Below are 16,048 nucleotides of genomic sequence, written 5' to 3'. Positions count from 1 at the left end.
AAAAAAAAAGTGGAAAATCCAGAGGAAAAAGAGGTTTGATAAAAATTTAGAGTGCATTAGAAATATTAATGATTAGAAGAATTATATGAGACACCAAGCAAACCATTAATATTTAATAGAATTCTTAAAAGCTGAATTAGCTAATATTGGATTCACTTTTATTGCCTTATGTGAACTGACAAGGATGTCAAGAGGGACATGGATATAATAATCTGGGGAAAACGTTTAAATTTGTGACCAAATTCCACCACAACTTAATAAACAATTTTAAATGTCTATAGGATGTGCTTGGGCCGAAGAAGCAAAAAAGGATGAAGGACATTAAAAAACAACAACGGAAATGCAGTTCTTAGGACAACTGCTTCTATTTTATTTGTAAATCTGGTCATTCTAGATTTTAAAATTCCCCAAAACTGAGGTTACATGACAATTTACTATCATAATAAACAAAGTTATATTTACTACTATATATGTATCATTATTTTCTGGTAATACGTTTTTTTTAATCTTTCTTACAAACTACTTCACAGTTGCTGAAAGTGATAAATGCATAAGAATTATCTTTAATACTTTGTGAAAAGCCAGACATTATATAAAATGTAAACCAGCAGTTTGAATACAATGTAGTGGAATCTACATTGACATCTTTCATTAACCTTGTTCCATCTCCATTTCCCTTGTACTTAATTTCTCACAGGTCCCCTAAATGTTTTATGAGCCTACCCATCTTGACATATACTTAAAAAAAAAAAAACTACAAGCCTTTTGTATTTGTTTGTTTCAGACTGGACTCAGAATAATATTTTTTTCTTTTCAATTCACAGAATTTTGAGAACAGAAGCAGAAATTGTCTCTTATTTCTACATTAGTGATCGATAAAGAAAAAAAAAACAAAACCAAAAAAACACAAAAACAATGTTGCTCTTGGAAAGGTGTTTCAGAGAAAAATAAAAAGAAAGAGAATGTCTTTGAAATGGTAGACCATTCTGCCTCTTGAACCAGCTCTGTGTGTGTGTTCAACTTAGATTTAAAATCATTAAAAAATCATGGCTTTTGTCCCTTATTTTAACTCTCTTCTCCAAAGCTGGATCAGATGTACTTCTATTAATCTTCTTATCTACTTCTTAAAAACATCTAGTGACAGAGATTATATGATCTTCTTGGACGATATATCGATGTAATATTACCTAAATTAGAAGAGATATTTTAGAATGCCACACAATATATTACTTTTTAAAGCTCGATTCCTGTGGACAGAGCATACTCCTGCTGAAAAATCATACGGAACCCTGGCTTGATTTCTGTTTGGCTTCTCTACAACTTTTCAATAAGAAAAGATCTAATCCAATACAGAAAAATCTGAAAAAATTATCAGCAGCATCTGAGAACCAAATGGCTCAGATAACAGTCCCAATCATAGTATCCAAAGTAAGACCAACAGGAATATTAAGTAGAATAGAACAGATAAACTTGGAAGTAATAAGAAGGAACTGCTTCGTATCTTATCAGATCTACATGACATGGTTTGCTCTGCAAAATACTGCTCAGAAACTTTGCTGACATGTTAGGTCTATAGAGTTTTTTACCCAGTTAAATGGAATAACATGCCTGCCACCCCTGCACCCTTCATCTAATATGATTTGGGAAGTTAAATTGGAAACCCTGTTCGCTTTGTGACCTACCATCTACTGAGATGTCTGGAGAGGAAAAAGTATTGGACAAGTCTACACGCATCAGCCTGCTACAATGCTTGCAATTCCAGGGAACTTCTCCTTCACTCTTCAGTTATGGAAATCTTAAATGAGTGGTTTCCAGTAATTAGTTTCTCTAGATTTAAACAGACCCTTAAAAGAGCATTTTACTTAATAATGAAATAACAACAAGGTGATAATAAGAGAAAGAATTAATTGAGGCACTGGAATGTAACATGATCTACACATTTTTTTCCCCCGAAAACTTCAGGTCAATCACTAGGCTTCATTAATTATATAGGGACATAAAAAAAAGTGAGAAAAATCAGTCCTAACATGCAGGAACTCGGTTGATTTACTGGCAGTCTAGAAAATTTCCACGCTAATTTGGAGGGAAATATCTTGTCAGGAACATCACTCAACCTAATACAGCAATTCAGACTTAGATTCCAAAAACCTCACGTGATTTATTTACATTTTAGCAAGACATACAAAAATTTTCTCATGACATATCATAGTCTGCTTTTAAATACAGAGAGCAAGCAGGAGGCACCTATAAAATGTTCTCCAGTGAACATCACCAGGAAACAGCTATCTGCACAGTAGTTCAGAAACATTTCCTCCCACAAATATGAATTAAGTAAAATTAAAATCTACTCAAACAGATGAAAAGCCACAGGGCTGTGAATATTTGCAACCATCAGAACCTGAGGTCAAGACAAACTGTTAACATATTGGTCATATCCAAGCCATAAAGTCTCAGTTTCTCACAGAGCTTTTCTATTTGTTTCTGATGGAAAACATCAGCACGGTTCTCTAGAGCTGCTCGGAAAAACAAAACAAACTCTGAACGTGAACTTCCAAAACCAGAAAATAAAAATAAATAAATCAAAAGTAATTGTAAGCTCAATTGTAAGCAGTGCAGCGTTTCTGTAAAACTATCAAAAAAGACTGGGCATCCCCTATGAAACCCTGCTGACATCATCAAAAAGGGAGAGAATGTTCCTTAAAAGGTGGCTCAAGTTACAGTGGAGGTAGCATACTTAGACAGTGATTTATCTACAGTCAAGGCACTCAGGAAGGAGCATAAATGCAAAGAAACTTAAAAAGATCGAGAAGCAATGCTGTAACGTTTGCCCATATGGGAACACATCCTATTCCTCCAGTCATAACTACTGTGTTTCTACTTGTTTCTTCTGAGTTAGGAAAGACAAAACTGCTCATATAGCCTCTAAAAGAGAAAAGTGAATAGCAAAATAGGAATAGCATAATAGCTTATCTCCAGCTCGAAAAAGAGTAGGAAGCTTTACAGAAGCATTGTCCTCTAAAAATTCTTCAGAAAACTAGGAACGTAACAATGGTATCGATGGAAAAACTGTCCTCCCGAGAGGGTCATGCCTAAATCAGGGGATCCTAACGACCCAGCAGCCAGTCTTTTGTCACTCATCCCTGATTACTCATCTCAGGACAGTCATGGCCATTTCTCTGTCTCATAACTGTAATTCCTGCTCACTGTCACCCAGGTTAACCTCATGCAAGTCAGCACCAGAACTGAAATGTACACATGAATTATTACTTTTCTCTTAAATATGAATTCAGATGGAGCTGTTAAATACGGAAGCTGACAGCATCTTGAGATTTATATTTTATCATTTGCCATCATGTTTTCCATTTTCCAATCAAGCAAAATAACTTCAGCTGTCCATTAAGGACATTTCATTTTGATGTACTGCAGCACTACAACTTTACTTTGAGCATTTCAAATTTTTTACTGATATGTTTGTGAAGAAAATCTGCCTGTAGACTTGTGCTTTCTCATTCATTCTTCTTATATTTTGCATCTTCGAGACATTTTCTTCTCTGTAGGTAACAGGAATTACAGCCTACAACATCTTGGTTACAGTGAACAGACATCAGGAATGGGTAGTAACTTAAGAGAACAAGGTTACAAAGACCAAACACTAAGCAACGTTTTTCCTAATATATATCAGTAAACTATGAGCCTAGCCTGCAGTACTATGGTCTTCACATCTAAACATTAAAATCATCAGTAGTAATAGAAGGACTTCATAAAGGACTGTTCATTCCACTTGGATACATAGAAATATTCTCTGTTCCAAAACCCAGTTGCAATAAAAACAAACCCCAAGCTCTTCTGAAACGTTAGCAGCAGCTGGGAGCAGGAGAGCTGGGTGAGAGGAAAACGAAGGCACGACACTGAAGGTTGGCTTAATAAAGATCCCAAAGGTTTATGATAATCTTGTATTTGAACCAGATAGGAAATGCCTTTTCAAACTCAGACTTTAATTAATGCCAAGCCACTATTCAAGTGATTACAGAGGTCTTTACCAGTCATGGCTTACTCACTTGTCAACTGCCTTCCAAATTTCTCTTTGATACACCCCAGCAACCCAAAATTCAGTCTGTCTCTGCTTGGCACTGAAACTGATGACGTCAGAGGGAATTCAAAGCATCCTTTTTTTAAGCACATATTTCTATAGATATAATTTTCTTCCTTTCTTGTCTTGATCAGACATCTACACAACAGCACCCTGATGCTTGCTACAAAGGATGCCCAGCGTTGAGTTGTATGAGTTTGGCAGTGTTCTAATCCAGGAGTCTGAGTTTTAAGAGCTGGAAGCCCCAGGTTTCTAGGATTTTTGCTCCCTGACAGCCTGCAATACAAATCATGAGGGATCCAGGAGAGTAAACCAGCAGGAAACTAGACCACAATCAGAGGTAACCATCCGTTAAATAATTTTTTCATTTAGACGAATGGAAAACAATTGCATTAAGAGCATCTGTGGAGCTGTATTTAGTTCTTCTCTGTAGGACAGAAGTCTGGAAACGTAATTTAATTTTGAAATAAATAATGAAGTTTATCACATACACATAAGAACCTAAAAAAAAAAAAAACAAACAAAAAAACAAAAAACCAAACCAAAAATCCTATCAATTTTCTGGGAGAGATTGGAAAAAAAGGACATATGACCCATCAGACTGAGAATCCTACTGCCCCAAAATTCCCAGAAATGAAAGATTTTAAAGCTCAGCTGAGTTCACCATAGCAATAATAGATACCATGCTGGGAAAATATTTTGACAGAGTTACGGATAAGATAAATGAAATTAATAGATATTACTAGATGAACAAACACTAATGAAATGGGTTACATCTCATCTCCATAGAAGTTCTTGCAGAGCATTTATGTGCTGTGAGACTCCAGTCAATGCAATATACTACATAAATACATAATTATTCATAGAACCGATAAAGGTCCTAGGGACTAATTTTCCTGTAGCAATAATAATTCAAAAAACTCCTACAACAACAGTTGCTTCAATATATTTTGAACTGGAATGAGAACATCTGAATATTTGTGAAGATAGCTTGAAAGAAAAATTTTAAAATTGTATTTGACACATTGGAAATGGAACAAACCAACATTTACCTGAGAAGAAGGAAACAGGAACTAAAACACACGTCTCCAACTATGTCTTTTCACCGTCCTTTAAATACATTTCTGTCACTTTTCCTAAAGCCTATATAACACAAAATAATACAACAGCAAAATAAATACTATTCTTACTGATCTAAATTGAAATCTGCCTTATCCTTCTCTTTACAGAATTCCTTTCATATTTTAGTTTGGTTGCCAACATTTTGAAAGTGAGTATCTGCATTTCTTTTTAAACTCTCATCCCTGTGCCTCACTTCTTGAAGTTTTGTTTCACCAGTCTTGTTTCCTCCTCACCAAATCAGAAGACAACCTGTGGCATCTCCCTATCTCATCTTCTGAAGTGCAAAAGAGTTTTAATTTACTTCGATAAATCTCTTGATAATGCACAGAGAGATTTTAACCCCGGCATATAACTAACTGTGAGAACGTTGTTATCTACTTGTTACCCTGTGATGGATCTATAAAAACTGGGTGGGCAAATGGAGAAAACAACACTGTGGCGTGTTAAATTTTTCCTTCCCGTGTAGCAGCGCATGTTGATCCACTAAAGTCTGTTAAATCACCTGGTGGTAAAACAGATCACAGGTACAGGGAATATACCTGGAGATATGATGGATGTACTTAAAAAGCCCCACAGGAGCACAGAAGATAAGACACGCGCCTCTCTACAGGGAACTTTCTAAAAAAGAGGTGGGCACAGGGAGGGGTTCTGCAGGTGGAGGAGGTTTTCTTTACATTTTATACTACTTCAAAGGTAGAAGTTCCTGCATTGTTCAGGTGGAAGCTATTTCCTTTTCTTGCACACAAAACCTGGGAAAACCCTTTTTCCTCCTTGCATTGCCTTCAGTATTCATCGTTTGAAATGCTAGAAAGTATGCAGCACCTCGCAGCAACCTCGTAGCTCATACAGCTGCCTGTAAGCCTTCCAGTTTCCAATTCATGCCTGCAATACTATCCACTGGTGCAAAAGCAAAAGATCAGTGAAGCTTCAAGAATAACGTCTCCATTCTGAGTATGTTCTTTTGCATTCAATATTTTTACTTAGCTTCTGTGAAAATTTAATATAAGACAGAACATAACACACAACTAATTTATACGGGACTTTACAGTGTAAATATCCAACAGGTTAAGTAGATTCTGTATTCCTTTTTTCAACCAAAAAATAGAAATGTTCTTGTGCACGAAAATAAACATCCTTCTAAACCCAAATTATAGAAGTAGATAACTCAAAAGAAAAAATTTTAAGCTGGAGAAGGATCGATTGTACAGCACATTGCCAATACCCTGCACTTCATTGTCTGTATCCTTTAAATACGACCACAAAATAATTATTTTTTTCTACATTCCTTGTATCTCATGGCAAGCATCAAAAGCTGTACACACATCTGATCAACAGTCATCAGCCAAAAAATGACCTGTAATTTTCCAGATAACATCAAACAGGGAAAAAAACAAAACATTAATGTGCATTGGGTTTCACAAGCTTTAAAGCAAGAGCAGGACTGCAGTGTTTTAAGACTATATGGGCAGAAGATGTTAAAGATGTCCCTCTTCACCAAATCCTCTCAAAGCTAATGTGCTCTGACAGTCTAGACAGCTCTTGATCAGACTTATAATGTTTGGGGTATGCCTTTCAGTTTTACCCTTTTGAAACTCAACCAAGCTTTTAGAAAACTTTCCAAGTGAAATCTTTTGTCATAATGAACATGCTTAACATTACTATAAATCCAAGAAAAATCCATTCCCAGGTTTCAAGCAAACGGTTAAATACTAAAGAAAATTATGTCAGGGCAGACAAATGGGTGAAATTCACTCTCTAGATAGATGCCTAAACAAGAGCTGTCTACAAGGTAGGTATCAAATCTTCTATCCTAGTTAATGGGCTTTCAGTTAATACAGTCAGAGGAGTCTACAGTTATTTAATTTATCCCATGTTAGATTATAACAGTTAGTCATCTGAATGGCTCTTCAGGTTCCCTCAGCAGTATTGATCTGATGTCCAGTACTGATCTGATCTCCATCAATTGTAACAGGAGCTTAAGCAAACGAGGCTCAAATGATTTGATAAAGGCTTCGGTTGGGCCATTTGTTCTTCCCTAGAGCATATGTGACATGGGGCTGGCAGATACGACACAATACCCACAGAAGATCCAAATGCTTCTGAGTGACAGACTGAGGAGACTCTGTTCAAATGAGCACCGGACTATATAAACTGGTGGTTTAACACGGCACTAGGCATCTATCTTTAACCAACTGATTTGAGACCTCTAGTTTACCTGGCTGTACTTGTGTAGAGAAGCCTAAATTTCCTTAATTAAAAGTCTTAATTACAGATTAAAGTCTTAATCTGGAAACTGAATCCCATCCCTTGTATCCGCTAAAATCAGCTTGGAAGACAACATTTAATCCAATATCGTTCTCAAATTCTACCATCCCAGATGTTTTAAAATTGGATGTAGTTTTCTTTATGTAACTTCAGTATACATTCAGTTCTTACAATGTTCTTACAATAGCTCTAAAATTATTACATTCCAGTATAAAGCAGGAAAATAATAATAATAATAATAATAATAATAATAATAATAATAATGAATTCTTCAGCTCAGATTAATTAGAAAAGGAAAAAACATAAGAAAAAACAATAAAAGGAAGAAAAAACATACCACGGTAACCATAAAAGCAGATGCTCACACCATCATGTGTTTAAGTAAAAATTATGAAAATATATTAGCAACCTTCTGTGTGGTCATAAATGCCTACAAGTCCTTCAGAACTCTCTTTCCTCTGTAAATACGGTCAGAAATAAAATAAGAGTGTTTCTGGTCCAAGGGCAAGTTGCATCATTACCAAAAACCCATGTACATAAAAAGACGCCCCATGATAAAATAAGAAGCCACAATCCATCAGCTCTCAAAGTGTTTTTGAAAGACCTTTAAAGATTGCTCCTAACAGTAACAGTTCTGCAAAGCAAGGTTCTGTAGGAAGCAATCCAGCAAGTCTTCTTCCATCACAGTCTCATCACCTATTATTTAATGTTCTCTTTATAATTTCTAACCCTAACACAACAGCATAGTCCTTGATTTCATTCACAGTACGAGAACCTTTCAACTATCACTTCATAAAAACTAAAAAGCAAGCAAAGTATCCTTTTAAACTCTGCCCCATCAGAAACAGCTATTCCTTGTGGTTACACTATCATACGGAATAATGCCTTAAACCCCATCATAGTTAATTTTGAACTGCACAATCAATAAAATTACTAAAGGACTGATGTTTGTGCTAGCGATACCGCATTGTATCACTCTACCAACTATAACAGTACCAATGAAAATAGCAATGTTAAAGGTTCACCCTTGAACAGTCTCTTCAGTGTTATTTTGACGATTCTAGCAAAATAGAATCAAAATGTGCCACCTGATAATCTGGTTGCAATGAAAGGCAAGAAACAGCAAAGTATAGGATGCTCAGTTTGACACCCGTTTGCAAACATTTCCATTTTTAAAAAGGTTGTTGATGTTGCTTAGGTCTTTTTCACACATCCTCCAAAGGACACAGCCATAGTACTTATGGGTTTTGATACACAATGTCAGGCAGAGAGAACTTTCTGGGATAAATTACGCAGATCACAGGTTATGCACTACAGATTAACACAGTGTTGAACAATTTAACACCTCTTGAAATCCTACACAGATAGCTGTATTTAAGATACTGCAGACACATTTCTTTGTGTGAACAGCACTAGTGCTAAACTCGCTGCTTTCACAGCAACTGAATATTTAACAGCTCTAACAGCAAGTGAAGACCTTTGGTGGCTTAACCTACACAGCAAAGAGAAAACCTCACATAAATATCTATAGGTAACATCCTAATAAACAAACACTACCATCACACAGTGGAAATCATGTGGAAAATTAACTGTACTCACTTTCATTAAGAAAATACTTCTCAGGCCATTTCCCACATATTGTTTGCCATTAGTTTTCATTTTAAAAGTAGTTTACCTCAGATGGAATACTTGTTGGCTATTTATTATGTAAGAAGAAACTCTAATGTTCAAGCTATGGGGAGCACAGAGCTCCTTTGCAGGTTAAAAAAACCAAAAAACATTCCTATGAGATTCTGATTGCACAAAACTTCTGTCAAATGTTTGCAGCATATTGAAAAGGTAGATCATCCAAATGGCATTACCAGTAAAAAGATAAATAATGCAAACAGCGTTACGTTTACTCCTGGTATAAAGATGCATTCTTTTTTTTTTTTTAATTGTTAAAAGTCGTAACAACCTCAGAAAGGTTTAATCACCTACTGCAAAAGAAGGCAGAAGAGGGTGTAACTTACGTTATTCATATACTCGCTGAGCAGATCCTGCAGGGCCTGGCGCACGGCGTTGCACTCGGCTACGATTCGCTCCCGGCGGTCGTCCCGCGTGCACGAAGAGTCTGCCATCAGCGCTGCTCCGCTGATGATGCTCTCCAGCCTTTCTTCAAGAGACGGTCTGAAGCGGGCCTCACTGAAAGTCATTGGGTCTAAAATAATCTTGTTCTAAAAGACAAAATACGCATGGGAAAATTATGAGCATACAGAGGTCATCGGAATTTTCTCTCTTATTTCAGCAGCTTCAGAGGGGGTTTTGTCTTTCATATAAATAAATTATCTACCGAATTCCTGAAAAAACAGCATTACAGAAATATCTGGTAGCTTTGAAACCCCAATATATAAATAAAATTAAAAATAATTATACATACAAATAACTCACAACCTATACTTCTAAGACTACTATCAAGAGCAACACAACTGGTTCATATATCCGAGAGGCACGTCATATAAAACATCAACATAAACTATTATAGTATGTATGTAGCACGTGTGTCTCTTTACCTCTACATATTATATGTATATATTTCATCCTGAAGTAAATTAATATTAATCTTTCCTGAATCTTCTGAAAATTTCTTGGATATTCTAGAAATTCATATGAAAGGTGCAAGTTATTTACAATGGAGGAGAGAGTGGGATATTCTCTTAACTAATCCCTTAATTTTGATTATCTTTATTAGTAGACTACACTGCTGAAATGTCACTAGATTATCTCAGTATTAAATGGAAAAAAAAAAAAAAAAAAAGGAAATTGTCATTAACGCTGCAAGAAAACCATTATTAGATAAACCCTTAGACAAAAATATGAAATATCTCTGATTCCCATTCCCAGCCTTTTTCATAAGCTTTTTTTGTTTGTTTTTAAATCAGGAAAAAGTGCTGCATTACTTAACTAGAAAGAAAACATTACAGGAAGACAATCTAAATTAAACATCTTTAATTTGTCAAACAGCCTACCGCTTAGCAAAATATATTTCACCGCAAGAAAATCTGATTTTCAAAGACAGTTTTCCATTACAAACATTTTCATTCTTAAATTATGATCACTACTAAACACTTGAATACTTATATATCAAACATTACCAAATATTAAATAGAACTAAACCACATAGATTCTACCCCTATGAGTGTAGAACCTGAGGTAAGATTATGAGGTTTGAGTCACTGCTAGATTATATTCTGTCTTGCTTTTCTCCTTTTGTAGTTCCAGGTAACGAATGCAAAAGCAATAACCACCTGCTCCCACTTACACGCACATTAGCAACACCGTATAAAATTCAGTAATCTCTTGCTGCAATCATGCAAAAAAGTTTCATAATTGCATATTGTCTAAAAATCCTCTGTAAACCCTGCACTTCTGAGCTTTAAAATGTCATGAAATATGAATGAGGCAGATCTGAAAAAGTTAAAGTATTGTTCTCTCATCATCAAACCTATTTTTTAGTACATCAGGTTATTGTTAATGAACCATTTAAATTTTCACAATATTTTGATAACTTTATGATTAGTCTATTTTCTTTAATATCCAAGAGCAATCAACAAGCGCAAGCCAAATGACAGTTAATTTGAAAAAAATTACCCTACAGTGTATTAAAATGTAAATCAAGATTTAGGGACGTGATACATAACTAGTACCTCCATTTAACATCAAAAATTGTATGTTTATTACTAGTCAGAACATGCTTAAATGAACTTATTCTAGGCTAAATTCTGATTCCAAGCGAATAGGCTTTCTTTAATTCCGCAAGACAAGGTTTTTACAAAAGATCTGCTTATTTCTCAATAAAGCTTCCAATTAACTCCACGCACAAAAAACACAACTCTCATTACTATACAGAGAAAGAGGATCAAGCCTTCTGAAATCTATAACTTAACTGAACGCATAGCAGTTAAAGAGTAATAAAAATAAGGATGTCAGGAAATTTATGAAGATTCATTATTTAATAAAAGGAACAGAAGACTTTTAACCAGATAGCATATTTTTACAGGGCCAGGAACTGCTGACTTTGCAGAAATAAATACGGCATTACCCAGAATGTGAAATAATGTCTCATATGTATCTTCTTCTAGGGTCTGTGTTTCACAGCAGTAAGCAGAGCAGTTTTACAAGCATCTAAATTAGAAATGACTTCTCTAAGAGTTGAGCTTATACATATTTATGTAGCTGTGCTTTTCAGTCAAATGGTAATACTTAAAGAATAGAGTTCACCAGCGCGTTTTTCTTCATAAGCACTGGGATTTTCAAAAATCAACTAGATAAATTCATCTTCACAACAGCATATTTAATTCAGTAGTAGCAAGACTGAAATTTCACAAAGTGAACTATCTTAGCAATTTATGCCATTACTAAGAAGTTATTAAAAAAAAAAAATAGCTGCATGTTTCTAATTATTTTCAGTGGTTTGTTATTCAAATCTTGTGTTTTTCTCAATGACCGTAAAAATGGTTATTAACAAAGACAGGAAGTACTCTTGACTAGATACTAGAGGATTTCCAATAGCCAACATCCATTTTACTAGTAGCAAACATCTTTCTCAATCCATAGACTTGATCAAAACAACATCCATACAGCATTATTGCAATTTTCATGTTCCAGTTACACCAATATAACCAGTTCTTCCAGAAATGCCCTACTTTTCCTCCTCTTCCTTATAAGTATAGTGTAAGGTTCTCTAACTACACAGCAAATTTCAAACTATGACTCTTAAACCTCTCAGCAAGTTACAAATCACATTTTTCTTCCTAAAGGTTTTTGAAGACCCTGGACTCAGTCTTCTATGAGATCCAAGGGCATACCAATAATATTTCCTGGGATATTTCCATCCTTTTCAAGTCTTCAATCTGCAGATCAGATCTCTAATATCTCTGATCACTGAAACCCAATTCAGTATTTTCACAAGTATTTATGTCATACTCCATGAATAAATTTAGGAAATTCTGTACAGGCCACAACGCAAATACCATTTACATTTTAAATAATAAAGCGTGTATCATTGAGGGTGTATAATTAATTCAAGCCGGCTTTCCTCAATGTAAAACTTAGAAAAGGAGTATATTTGTGGGGGGTTTATCTAAACGAGATCTTTATGAACATCAAACTTTAGCTCATGAAGAATAAAAGCCGCTGATTTGCACTTAGCAATTTTTTCATCCATATCCCACAAAACTTTTTGTTTATAATTAATTTCTGGGCTTAAGAAGTCAGTTAAATATTTGTTTTGGATATTCTGTTAATGACAATTCAGAATCACAGAATAATATAGGTTGAAATGAACTTCTCGAGGTTAATTGCTCTGAACACCTCCTTAAAGCAGAATCAACTTGGACGTTAGGACAGATTGCTCAAAGCTTCATCCAGTCAAGATGAAATCACCATCCCTGGAGATTTTTCAAATTTTTCTGCTCCCTCTTTCAGTTCTTGTCATGTCTTGTTTGGTTTTGGTTTTTTTTGTCTCCCCAATATCCAGAGTTTTCCGTTGGTTTTTTTTTTTTCCCCCACTGCTTTCTTAAGCCTAGCATCACACAAAATGACCACAGCTATCTTTTGGGCCTCTCTTAATTCACTTTTAAAACAGGAAACACTGCTCAGAAAGAAAACCTTAGAGATTCTAAGGAAAGAAACAGAATAACTACACTTTAAAATATAATAAATAACAATCTAGTTATTTTCTGATGGGTGGTTATAAATAAATATTTTAGATACTCATCTTAAACTCTAAGCATTTCTCAAATATTTCACAAGGACAAAAGGTTTTTGAGCTTTGGATAATAGGGAATGGGGATGAGAACCTGCTACATGACAGCTCTTGACATTCAGTACCCAGAGACACGTTATTTTTTGTTTCTAGGAGGTTTTACTCCTTTTTGAAGAAAGCTTAGTATCTAAATGCATCTTCAGACTGTGTTATTGACATGTACAAAGTTTTTACACATATATTAGTACTATGTCAACAAAGAAATGTCTTCTTGGAAGGAAGAAAAAAATAATTGCTGGGAAACCTGGCTAAAAAATTCCTTCAAAAGTCTCACGTTCCCATCACTTGTTGATAGAAAGTTAATGAACAATGAATGCAAATGAACTGGAACATTTTACATTTCTTATTAGTTAAATAACATTGAAGACATAAATCAAGGCCTGACATCATAATTCAGGCTTTACAAATAAACGTTTCAAGCCTCTTTACAACTGCAGACAGATTAGTGTAAGCTGTATCTTTGCTATGAACGTACATAATTTTTGGCTTCAACTGCTGAAACAAAGTAAAAGAAAATTAATTTAAATATAATTGAAGACTTACTTGAAAACTGTTAAACTTGTGATAATATCTTCTTTAAGCACATTATAGATAACTATTTTCTCTTGTACTCTCCATTTTTTTAAAAAAATTATATAAAGATGTGTTTATAGAGTAGTTGCAATGTTTTCACAGAACCATCCAGGTTGGAAAAGCCCTTGCAGCTCCTCCAGCCCAACCATGACCCTCCCCCTGACCGTTCCCAACTCCCCCAGATCCCTCAGCGCCGGCTCAGCCCGACTCTTCAACCCCTCCAGGGATACCGGGGACTCCCCCCTGCCCTGGGCAGCCCATTCCAACGCCCAACAGCCCCTTCTGCACAGAAATCCTTCCTCAGAGCCAGCCTGACCCTGCCCTGGGCAGCTTGAGGCCATTCCCTCGGGGCCTGGCGCTGGCTCCTTGGCTCCAGAGACTCATCCCCCCTCTCTGCCCCCTCCTGGCAGGGAGTTGCAGAGGGCCAGGAGGTCTCCCCTCAGCCTCCTCTGCTCCAGACTGAACCCCCCCAGTTCCCCCAGCCGCTCCCCAGCAGACCTGTGCTCCAGACCCTGCCCCAGCTCCGTTGCCCTTCTCTGGCCACGCTCGAGTCATTCAATGGCCTTTTTGGGGTGAGGGGCCCAACACTGAACCCACTCCCCGAGGGGCGGCCTCCCCAGTGCCGAGCCCAGGGCTCAGATCCCTTCCCTGTCCCTGCTGGCCACGCCAGTGCTGACACAAGCCAGGATGCCATTGGCCTCCTTGGCCCCCTGGGCACACTGCTGGCTCCTGTTCAGCCGGCTGTCAATCACCCCCCAGGTCCCTCTCTGACTGGCAGCTCTCCAGCCACTCCTCCCCAAGCCTGTAGCCCTGCTGGGGGTTGTTGTGGCCCAAGGGCAGCCCCCGGCATTTGCCCTCAGTGAAACTCCCCCAGTTGGGCTCAGCCCATGGCTCCAGCCTGTCCAGGTCTCTCTGCAGAGCCTCCCCACCCTCGAGCAGATCAACACTCCCACCCAGCTGGGTGTCAGCTGCAAACTGACTGAGGGTGCACTCGATCTGGATCATCAATAAAGATGTTAAACAGGAGTGGCCCCAACACCCAGCCCTGGGGGACACCACTCGTGACCGGCCGCCAGCTGGATATAACTCTGTTCACCACAACTCTTTGGGCCTGGCCATCCAGACAGTTTTTTACGCAGCAAAGCGTGTGCCCATCCAAGCCTCGAGCAGCCAGTTTCACCAGGAGAATCCTGTGGGAAGTGGTGTCAAAGGCCTTACTGAAGTCAAGGTAAACAACATCCACAGCCTTTCCCTGTCATAGAAGGAGATCAGGTTTGTCAGGCAGGACCTGCCTTTCATAAACCCATGCTGACTGGGCCTGCGCATCTTGTTGTCCCACGTGTGCTGTATGATGGGACTCAGGATGAGCGGCTCCATCAGCTCCTGGGGCACCAAAGTCGAGCTGACAGGCCTGTAATTTCCCGGATCATCCTTCCGACCCTTCTTATATGTGGCCCTTCTTATATATATGGGCGTTTTCATAAAAAACTTCCAGAAAATAGACCCCTTCATACTATTTAGTACTATAAGCCATCTTCATCTTGCTCAAACAGGAATAAACTGTCATGAACACTAATAAACTATAGGGCATCACTTCTGAAATGTAAAGTATCAGACAAATTATTCACACTTCAACTAAAAATACTGAAAACAGCCACATACCCTACATGAACACATTTTATTATCAGAGAAAACATAAACATTGCAGCTTGTTGAAATTTATCTGGACTATATCTCTTTCAATAATACCAAAAAACACAGTTTTTTATTAGAAATAGAGTAAATCAAACCAAAACAAGAAATCAAATTGATCTTTTAAAGCAATTCTGTAACTGAAAGAAGATATGATTACGGTATCACTGTCAGCGTTTTCCAAACTAAGCATGTGATCTTGCAAAACCTTATTATGTGCATTGACTTATTGTTCATGAAAAATCTGCTCATCTGGTTTCTGCAAGTAGAGAGTCTTAAGGAAATTTCAGCAGCTTCTTCAGAAACACAGCTTTATTTACTTTTTGAACACATAAGTAATGTTAATGACTGGGGGGCTGGAGAGATAGAACACGTTCCAGTTCTGAAAAAGCTGAAAATCAGCCAACATAAAATTAATTCTTAGGTCAACTGATAGATTCATAAACTTTGATAGTGCTCACTTGAAAAAGTACGTGAATAGCACAATTTAATGAAACCAC

The 16,048-nt window shown here is 37.0% G+C and overlaps 1 protein-coding gene across 2 annotated transcripts in view; it reads right to left on the bottom strand.

Annotated features, from left to right (window-relative positions):
* Positions 1–16,048, bottom strand: part of CTNNA2 (catenin alpha 2) — a 526,704-nt gene that overhangs the window by 360,731 nt on the left and 149,925 nt on the right. For both annotated transcript variants that reach the window (XM_074904290.1, XM_074904291.1), the window contains one exon: positions 9,490–9,693. In XM_074904290.1, coding sequence (XP_074760391.1) covers positions 9,490–9,693 — 204 coding nt within the window. The remainder of the gene's footprint in view (positions 1–9,489; positions 9,694–16,048) is intronic.

Source organism: Athene noctua, chromosome 4, assembly GCF_965140245.1.
Source record: "Athene noctua chromosome 4, bAthNoc1.hap1.1, whole genome shotgun sequence".
In the NCBI taxonomy this organism is placed as follows: domain Eukaryota; kingdom Metazoa; phylum Chordata; class Aves; order Strigiformes; family Strigidae; genus Athene; species Athene noctua.
This window is presented reverse-complemented; position numbering and strand designations above follow the sequence as displayed.